Raw genomic sequence first — 9,263 nt, 5'->3', positions numbered from 1 at the left:
TATTGGTCTTTTGCCGCACACGGAGTAATAAAAATTTCATGTTGTTCATGCCAAAAATTCGTTAATGAAAATGTCCGAACAAAAAAAATAAGGGAAGCAATGGAACAAAAAAATAATTAAAGCGTTTATGTAACGCTGAATAAATCCATTTACTGATAATTGTAGCTGTAATCCTATATTGTACAAAGACCACTTGATCATCACGCTGTACCCAATATCAGTAAATGATGGATGTAAAGCCGTGCCTTGGATATCCGGCACGCGTGCCTCATCAAGCGAACAAAACAAAAAAAAATGGTATTTATTTCCTAATTTATATTTCCCGACTGTGGAATTGGACGGGTCGATTCGCATTTGATCTAAAAATACGAGTCTTGTAAAGTAATTTTATTAATAACACACTTAACAGGAAATTCGATTGGAAAGAAAACGGCTTTACGTAAACTTAGTAAGATTTATAATGGGTCTGATGTCAGGCCAATAAATTTCATTCTAATGATCTTAATCTCGCTGCCAAGGGTTTCATATTTCCGCCTTAGGTATCAACCGGTAGGTGAAACATACATAAATACAGTAAAAGGGCAAGGGTTTTCATTTGATTTGTCTTTGTGTTTTTTTATTTGTTCTTTCTTCTTTATTGTGTGCATACAAGAATATATTCGAACCTGTATAATATTTATAATAACATACATGGACATATAACATAATTAAAAATTTATATAAAGACGTGCAGCCCCAACCGCGTTCACAATGAAGTTGAGAGGTTATTAAAAAGGGAAATTATTGTTTAAAAAAGGAATAAATTAAGGCAGGAATTACTGACCCAGAAAGTCTGCAAAAGAGGAACTTTTTCATTTTCATGAATGACTAGCTAAAAAAAAGGATGGATCAACGGGGGCGGGCTGGCAGAGGCGGTGGCGGCGCAGATCTCGCGGGGACGGGAGGCGGCGTAGCCCTTTGAGGAAGTGGCGGAAGGTTTGTTGATTCAGGACGTGGAGGTGGCGGAGGCGGCGGCGGTGGTGGCCCTTGAGGCTCCGGTCTGCTAATAATGTCATCATTTATTTCCTCGTATATCCCTGTTTCCTCCATGTTGACTTCTGGACGCAACTTGTTTATGTTCAACGCTGCCGCCTGCAAACATCAACAACAAAACGATGTTTTCTTCGCTGTTTCCATCATTATCGTACGCACCTTAGGCAGTTTTCTTGTAGCTCCTGGAGACTTCAGAGGTGGTGGAGGTCTGCTCGGAGGCCCCGATTTATTCACATCTGGAATACCTAAACCTTGCGCAATAAATTATTTATATTTTAATCTATGTTATTAATGGAGTTCAAAGGTTGAATTTTAAAACAATGAAGATGTTCGCATAGGCAGCCAACATTGCCCGCTCCTTTACTCCTGAATCTAAATCTGCATTTACTGACTTAATGACCAAATTTAATTAGTTTACCATCCTTTTGAGCCATAGTTAATTAATTGAAATATAACAGATCAGCTTATTAAAGTTAATTTGATAAGGTATGATAAAGATTTATCTTTGCATTTACTAATTTCTTTACCATTTCTTTAAGTTGATTAACTAAAATATGTTAGATCAAGATCATTATTAATCACAGTTAATTTAAATCTAGTTATTTTATACTCTACGTTTGCTGACTTATCATGTAAAAAGATAATCATCCTTCGAGTAGGTATTAGCTGTAGTAATGTATAAGAATAGTTGGTTCTTTTGAATAAAAATCAATACACTTACAGTTATAGTCGGGTTGCGAGACACCTACACACAATGGAATAGTATTGCTAGTGCAGAGTTGGATCTCCTCTTTGGTCTGTTCGACCCAATTGGGCGTTTTTAAGGATAAGATTAGATTGTAGTCGAGGACTTTGAGGTGCTGCCGGGCGGCAGCCTGCAAAGCGCACTGACCATCCCTAAAGGTGACCCACATTGTATCGGCCACAAAGCGGACCAAAATCACATCTCCGATATGCGAAAGTTCTTCCAGTAAAGAAAGCATGAGGTTGTCATCGAAAACTGTATCCTCATCCGTCTGTGGGGAGTCCTCGCAATGCACGATGATGGTACCATCGGGTGGTCCGAAATCTGCAATTACCTGATAGAAGACTCGTTCTCTCGCGGTCGGATCGATCTTCCTGACTTCAATATCTACAATCCCAACGACTGGCCTGTGGTCGCTTTGCTTCAAGTTTGCTTGGCCATAGTAAACAAGTTTTCCGGAATTATAACCATCCTCTGCGTTGTCGGGTAACAGAGGTTTCCTCTTCCACAAGACGCGATCGGTCCAGGCAGGCGCCCTGCATTTCTCGCTCGTATCGTAATCATCGCTAAAGAGATCATATTTGTATGTCGGCGGAAACGTAATTTCACCCTCCAGGAAGTTCTTGAACACGTTACCCTGGCCCTGCTGCTTCTGCAAAACGCATTAATAGTGTTAATAGTGGAGTGTCGCGTACGGCGCATCTCAAACGGAAATGAGGTATAAACCTTGAGCTGATCATGCTGCAGCACCGCGTGCAAATCGCCTAGCCTAACGAGCTCCTTAATCTCCTCCTTATCCATATCCACCCTGTAATTGAAATCGCCGCACCAAAACAAATACTCGTGCGAATTCAACGTGCGCCCCATCGGGAAATTCACTTTCCTGGTGATTTCCGCGTAGTCGGCGTTCCTTTCCAAGACCTGCGATTGACCAGCTGCGAAATGGGCACATACGAAGCACAAGGACGTTGCATGGAAAACCATCCTGATTGTAGCTGCACCCTTATTACCTACAACATTCATTAATCCAATCAATCACCGGAATCAATAAGAAACAACGATTAATAAGCGTATACCCAAATTCACTGAAGCCGCGTATAATTACAGACTTTGACCAATCGCAGACGCCCTCCTTAAAAACGCTTCCTGTTGTTAGTAGATGTTAGTTGCAGTAAAAATAACCAAACGCAGTAAAAATTTAGTAATAATAGTATCAGAAACTCGTTCATAGAAGACCGGAAGCAGCTAGTAGTTATCGACAGGTGTTTAAATAGAAAATTACCTCAAGCAGTAAAATTTTAATAGTGGCAATAAAATCGCTTGCGATTTTAGAATAAGCTATATTATTTCAATTTCTTTTCATCGTACACAGAATATAAGTGCGCACCATTAAATTAAACGTACATAAACCGAGGATTGCGTCGCTTTTGTGCTCGTAGCATTTACGAGTCACAATTGGGTTAATGAATTTGCAACCGTGCGATTCTAAAATAAATTTTATATATACCAGTGTGTCCCCCGAGTCCTGTTTTCACCGAATCCACTGCGACATCCTTGATGTAGGGAACGTGTTCAGGTCTCACGAATAGGTACAAGCAAATGCCAACCAGTTGCTGGTAGGTGATGAGCACGTATGATCTATCTCTGGAGATGACCCTCTGCAGCTCGTCGGCCCAGGCCTTCGCGTTATCGCACCGGGATGCAACGATGTTGGCGGCGTTCAGATCTACAATTTCCTCGAAGCCGATGGCGAAGAGATCCGGCGGTATGGAATCAGAGGAGTTCGACGCGTTTGATACGTCTATCAAGTTATAGTCGCTCGAAGACTGGCAGTCCAAAAGCCAATCCGAGAGGGAGGTGTTCTTGAAAGCGACACTTCTGAAGTGCTTACCGCCGTTCACATTGTATGTGCCGACCACAACTCTTAAAGGCATCGAGGTTGTATACTCGTTTTGTCTTCGGCACATCTCTCTCAGGATATGGGGTGGTGCTACAATCGAATTTCAAAGTCAGGGACAATCGCATTACCACATCGCTCTCTTCAATTACCGTGGAGTGTATTACAAGGGAGCAAAGTTCTCGCCCTGTCGGCCAGTTCCGTGCTCAATGTCGAACCGACCAACAATATATCGATGGCCTCCTGCTTCGAATTATCTAATAAATTGTTTTGGATTGTTCTGGCTGCCGAACGCGCACCATCCATTAACTGAAACAATCTCTATTTTATCACTGATCTTCTAATTGAGAGAAGTTTACTTTCGATCCGCCTTGAATTGCTCCAGTCCCCGCGTATATTTTGCTAATGGCATTACCGTTGTTCATCCACATCTGCTTAAATACTTCCTCAAATCTCGTAATTGTCTGCTTCTTTTCTATCAGATTCATCACCTATAAATATACCATCATTTCATTACCTTTATCCCTCCCAAAAGACCTGATCTTATTTAGATACTTATTTACGTAATGTAAATAAAACTTTTATTTATTATAGACGATTGCAGATTTCACTGGTATAAAATTTTAAAACAAATTAAATATATTGATTTATCCTTTTTTAAGTACAAAATTTGATACTATTTTTTAACTATATATGGCGAAATGGTATAAGTAATCAACTTATTTTCTAATACAAATACGCTAAACTGCAAATGAGAAATACAAGCTAAATAAAAATAAAATACCTGTAATTGTTTTGAAAGTATTTCCAGACCTAAGAATGTTTGTACGCAATTAGTTCTATCTAAGCAATCTAAACAATTGGTCCTGATGGTTCCGGTTTGTAAATTGTAGACGTTCGATCTGTCTGCATGATAGAAGGCAAACTCCTGAAGCGACGGTTCAATTTTCATCTTAAGTTTATTTAAGTTATTCGTGCTACCGCCGCGACATTCCAAATGATAATCAAAGACTATATGAGGAACATCATCTCTGTAGATAGATTCCTGGTGATGTTTTTGGAACTCATTGCTGAGCGTACTCTCCCCATCCTTGTTGCCGATCAAATTGGTGCCTAATAAATTCACTATAGCCTGCCTACCGTAACGTTCTTTGATTATCCTTAAATGCCTATCGAATGCTGATTTAGAGGACTCAAATCCTCTCGATAATTTCACCCTATGAGACCCGACCTTAAATCCAGTTCGAATTTAATTTCCGCAACGCGACAACAATTTGTACAACTTACTTGTACTCCGGGCTGTTCCCAAAATAGAGGAACAGAACCACGAGTTTGTATATAGGAAGACACTTCATTATCTAGGTATATCACTTGTTCGGTTTCTACAAAATTAGCGACGTGTCCTTCATCGTTGGTACCCCTAACATTAAACCTACAATTGCGATATGTGATGAAAGTTTCTTAAACAAAGCTGCTGTATAGAAACCTAGTCCCAGCCCTTTCGCAGCTCAAACGCGATATAACAGCTGCCGTGGCTTTCCTATGAGCAGCAAAGGCAGTTCTTACTTCAACTGAGCCACACATAGCTTTGATTAGCCATGAATTACAATCCACCCCGTATCTCAGCAAATGTACATGTAGCATACGGTTCCTTAAATTAGTACGTAAATTTGAGCCTAAGCATGGTCCATATTAATCTTACCAAAAGAAGCGGTTATCCGTCAGCGACGTTCTTTGCTTGCGCTGCGCGCACAAGGTTAAATCTAATGGGATCTTATAAGAATTGGTTGATGTGGTAGACAACCAAGAAAAATAAAATGTACCAGAATTAAGGAGTTTGCGAACCTTTAAAAGTGATTAAAGTTTCAGGTGAATTGAATGACTTTAAATACAAGTTACCTTTCACTTTGTTACCTCAACAATTCTGTCTTCGCAATGTTGATAGTGTAATGGAATGAACATGGTTTGGGTGATCCGAAAGATCTCTGAGTCTGCTATTTTACCCACAGAGAAGCAACCTGTCACCATGACCAGGTACATGACACTGGTTTCACCTGTGTTTAGCTGTAGGACACCCAAGCAGGCATATGCATCTGTTAACTTAGTGTACATCCTCTTGACAGCATCGGTTTCTTGAGGTGCTACAACAACAGGTGGTTTAATGGTTAAATTTGATTTTTTTATGATTTTCTTATGACTTACAAAGCACTGCAATTGCCTGGCTCTCGAACAGTAAGGTGTCATTCTTGTTCTTGTGCTCCAATAGAATACTGTGTGGACTTGCAGCTTGTATTTTTTCAAATACTCTAAAACCTTGAAACATAGCCATGGTACTTTCTTTGTATGGTTACGTTTTAAGGTGTTTCTAATTATTAATACATAAATAATGGTTTAAATAAAATGCATAACAGAGAGAACCACTCAAAATATTTAAGTATCAAATAAGTATTGATAACTATTATGACTTGTTTGACAACTGTCAAAATAAATGACACCTGTTCAGCTTAGCTTAGGTTTAGCAAATGCAGTTGCAATGAAATCGATATGCATAATATCTGGGACAAACTGGTGGGTGTATTTGTTTTAAATACGTAATTATATTGTATTGATTTGATGCTTCAAGACTGTAGCGCCACCTGCCAATGAAGTTTCCAAGTTGTTGCACAAAACAACCAAAACAGTTTATCATTACAGGGGTAAGTTGCATTGCTTATGTTCCAGAGTTTAATACATATTGAAATCCGTTGTAGTTTGAAGCTGTTAGTAAACATTGTAATAAGAACACATAGCTGATTTGGTTTTGGTTACACAAAATCCTTGGTAAATGAAAAAGGTTATTCGTGTATCTTTATATATGAGTGCTGTTAGAAAAAGATACCATGTAATGACTCATTTAACTGAGAAAGAGTTTCTTGGACGACATGCCATCAAATTGTGTGAGAAGATTGGCCAAGGGTCATTCTCCACAGTCTACAGGGCTGCAAATGTAAATCAAATATTCTATATATTGTATTCCTGCTTTATTGTAATGTTGTTATTGTAGGAGAGGGTTGGAGTATGTGCCATAAAGGTGATGAAGATGAAGGAGAGGAGCATCAAGGAGGTTGAGGTCCTCCGTAACTTGCACCATCCTAACATTGTTCAGTACATCGAGCACTTCGCTTCAGCCAATATAGTCTATCTAGTAATGGACCACTGCAATGATGGTGATCTAGAGAACTATATTTACAAGAGGCATAAGCTTGCTGAATCATTGGTGAAGATAGTTATGCAGCAGCTGGCACTGGCCATGCAATACCTCAATAACATCAACATGTGCCACATGGACATCAAACCAAAGAACATCTTGATCTGCTCCAACCCAAGATTGACATTCAAGCTATCTGATTTTGGGTACAAAATGCTAAAACTTCTACAATTTAACTTAACTATATTCATCATTCAACAGGGTTGCTGAAGTCATCAACCCGAATGAAATGGAGAAGTGGAGGCAGAATGGAACCGTTGCATACATGGCTCCTGAAAAGATCATGGGAAAACCTTACGACATCACGTCCGACTACTGGTCTCTCGGCGTCGTCATGTTCCAATGCCTTTTTGGAAGACCATCCTATTTCCATGCATCTCTACAAGCAGTTAAAGCTATGATAACTAAAGAAAATTTGATGACTGTATGTAAAGCTTCCTATCACAATCAAAACTTTTCAAGATAACTAACTTTTATCTTCTACAGATCCCAAGGCATTCGCACATGTCCGCAAATTGCGAAAATCTATTACGAAGTCTTCTTACTTACAACAAAGACGATCGTATCAAATTCGAGGACTTCTACAAACATCCTTTTATTGACATCAACAAAATGCCGACTAACGAAAATTACAATTATATTGTTATCTTGGTTACTGATGCCCTTGAGCTGGAATCCGATAGGAAGTATGAAGAGTCTCTCTTCAAGTATCAAGAGGCCGTTTCTCTATTGCATCCTTATATAATGACAGAGCCAAATCCGGCACAGAAGTATAAGATGGAACTGAAATTTAATCAATACATATACAGAATAAACGAGCTCTGCAGATACATCTCCGATAAGATTATACACAGCAAGCTTTGTGATAACAGCTTTGATTTGTTGAAGACCATGGCCAAATCCACGCCGAAGATGTTGTCAGGAATCAACATTGGTGTTATTGCGGAAGAGTATTTTGCTGAAGGAAACGCCATCCAAGCATTCGTGAAGATCAATGAAGCTCTAGCTTTATTAGTACCGATCTGCATGACAGAACCAACTGGATACAGAAAATCACTGTTGTTGGCTCAGGTAATATAATTGACATCAAAAAGAGAGAGAATACTAGTAATAATTATTTATTTTACAGATTGATAAATGGCTCACAATGGGTGAGGAAATTAAGAGAATTACTGACTAAGCTAAATATTTTAATGATATAACAACAAGTTATCTTATTATAATGTCTGTCTAACCAAACCATGAATTTAATAGGTATTAGTGATATATGTATATGTAGCATCAATCAGATGATTTAAAGATATATTTAAAAAAAAAGAAGAATTTAGAATGTTATATTTTGTTAAAAAGATTCTACTCTATATATCTGTACCAATTTTAAAAAGTGAAATTAGCAGACACCTTGTTAAACACTAGGAAAAAATATTTATTATATATTTATATTTTGTTACCAAATTTTTGTTAACTTATATATGTGATGTTAGTATTAGGAAAATTCCGGAGAATAGCAAATATATTAGTGCATTTAATTACTAATATATACTGGTATAATATCGGGGGAAAGCAACTATTTAATTACAGTAGTAGATGCACTTAGTAATTAGCTATTATTCCTTCCTTATAAGTTTCGACTGATGGCAACTTCGAAGAGTTCTAATTCCAATGGGTTTAAGTGCCAAATTATCCTTAGACCTTCTTGCTATTTATGAATGTCTTAGCTGTCAAAAATTCATTAAAATTTAAATAAAATTACTCTCCTATTTCTCTTTAATTACTATTTTACCTAATTATCCATTCCTTATGAAGAAATATAATATTTCCAATGTTTTATATCTAGATTAATCTGTTTAAGAAAATTTAGTAAATTTACAAATAATTATGAAAATTCCATATAATTTATTTCATTTAGACATCTTTATTAAACGAAAGGAAGATGTCTTTCTTTCTGATCACTTCTATTTAATTTCCGTAGATTCATTATTTTTTACTGATTATCATGGGATAATGAAGTGTTTGCAATATATGAAATCTGCTATTTATTGTTAATCAAAAGAAAATTTAACAATTTGCTGACGTTTCTGCAGTCCATTTTTATAAAAATCAATTAACAAATTATATAATTTATACATATAGGGAAATTATATAGTCCAGAATACGTCATAATTTAGAATACATTTTAAAATTACAGATGAATTAATATTTATTATTCAACATTCCTCAATTCAACAAATGAATTAAGGCACAGCCATGGTTAACAATAGTTATTTGAATAAGGAAAATGATATTATCAAGAAAAAAGTACAAAGGAAAAAGACAAGTGTAAAAAAAACAAATTCATTTCT

At 37.3% G+C, this 9,263-nt stretch overlaps 2 protein-coding genes across 5 annotated transcripts; one reads left to right on the top strand and one right to left on the bottom strand.

The window, feature by feature from the left end:
• Positions 1-606: 606 nt before the first annotated feature.
• On the bottom strand, positions 607-6,168 carry LOC108565324 (synaptojanin-1-like). 3 transcript variants are annotated; one of them, XM_017924728.1, is made up of 13 exons: positions 5,877-6,168; positions 5,589-5,815; positions 5,377-5,519; positions 5,161-5,325; positions 4,962-5,106; positions 4,459-4,905; positions 4,034-4,165; positions 3,827-3,983; positions 3,285-3,767; positions 2,504-2,787; positions 1,754-2,429; positions 1,192-1,283; positions 607-1,131 (listed from the first exon to the last, which is right to left on the bottom strand). In XM_017924728.1, exons 1-13 carry the CDS (start codon positions 6,001-6,003, stop codon positions 889-891), a joined length of 3,321 nt encoding a protein of 1,106 aa, XP_017780217.1. In that variant the 5' UTR covers positions 6,004-6,168; the 3' UTR covers positions 607-888. The 3 variants fall into 3 exon arrangements, with proteins under 3 accessions (XP_017780217.1, XP_017780218.1, XP_017780219.1); XM_017924729.1 differs by having other exon boundaries at positions 1,192-1,277; XM_017924730.1 differs by lacking the exon at positions 5,877-6,168 and having other exon boundaries at positions 608-1,131; positions 5,574-5,659.
• A 56-nt stretch (positions 6,169-6,224) lies between these two features.
• On the top strand, positions 6,225-8,673 carry LOC108565325 (serine/threonine-protein kinase ULK3-like). 2 transcript variants are annotated; one of them, XM_017924733.1, is made up of 7 exons: positions 6,225-6,242; positions 6,298-6,370; positions 6,425-6,660; positions 6,718-7,067; positions 7,123-7,345; positions 7,408-7,992; positions 8,051-8,673. In XM_017924733.1, the coding sequence occupies exons 3-7, from the start codon at positions 6,499-6,501 to the stop codon at positions 8,099-8,101; spliced, it is 1,371 nt and encodes a 456-aa protein (XP_017780222.1). In that variant the 5' UTR covers positions 6,225-6,242; positions 6,298-6,370; positions 6,425-6,498; the 3' UTR covers positions 8,102-8,673. The 2 variants fall into 2 exon arrangements, with proteins under 2 accessions (XP_017780222.1, XP_017780221.1); XM_017924732.1 differs by lacking the exons at positions 6,225-6,242; positions 6,298-6,370 and having other exon boundaries at positions 6,381-6,660.
• The last annotated feature ends 590 nt before the right edge of the window (positions 8,674-9,263 follow it).

Source organism: Nicrophorus vespilloides, unplaced genomic scaffold (genome assembly GCF_001412225.1).
Source record: "Nicrophorus vespilloides isolate i.1.1-1 unplaced genomic scaffold, Nicve_v1.0, whole genome shotgun sequence".
Taxonomy (NCBI): domain Eukaryota; kingdom Metazoa; phylum Arthropoda; class Insecta; order Coleoptera; family Silphidae; genus Nicrophorus; species Nicrophorus vespilloides.
Note: the sequence above shows the minus strand (reverse complement) of the source record. Positions and strands in the feature narration are given on the sequence as shown.

Excerpts from the sequence above, each read along its gene's own strand:
- LOC108565324 (XM_017924728.1), bottom strand. The coding sequence starts at position 6,003 with ATGGCTATGTTTCAAGGTTTTAGAGTATTTGAAAAAATACAAGCTGCA. Across the intron at positions 4,906-4,961 it reads GGGAACAGCCCGGAGTACAA|GTCGGGTCTCATAGGGTGAA; the intron begins GTAAGTTGTACA and ends ACTGGATTTAAG. Across the intron at positions 2,788-3,284 it reads AGGACTCGGGGGACACACTG|GTAATAAGGGTGCAGCTACA; the intron begins GTATATATAAAA and ends TGAATGTTGTAG.
- LOC108565325 (XM_017924733.1), top strand. The coding sequence starts at position 6,499 with ATGAAAAAGGTTATTCGTGTATCTTTATATATGAGTGCTGTTAGAAAA. Across the intron at positions 6,661-6,717 it reads CAGTCTACAGGGCTGCAAAT|GAGAGGGTTGGAGTATGTGC; the intron begins GTAAATCAAATA and ends TTGTTATTGTAG. Across the intron at positions 7,346-7,407 it reads CTAAAGAAAATTTGATGACT|ATCCCAAGGCATTCGCACAT; the intron begins GTATGTAAAGCT and ends TATCTTCTACAG.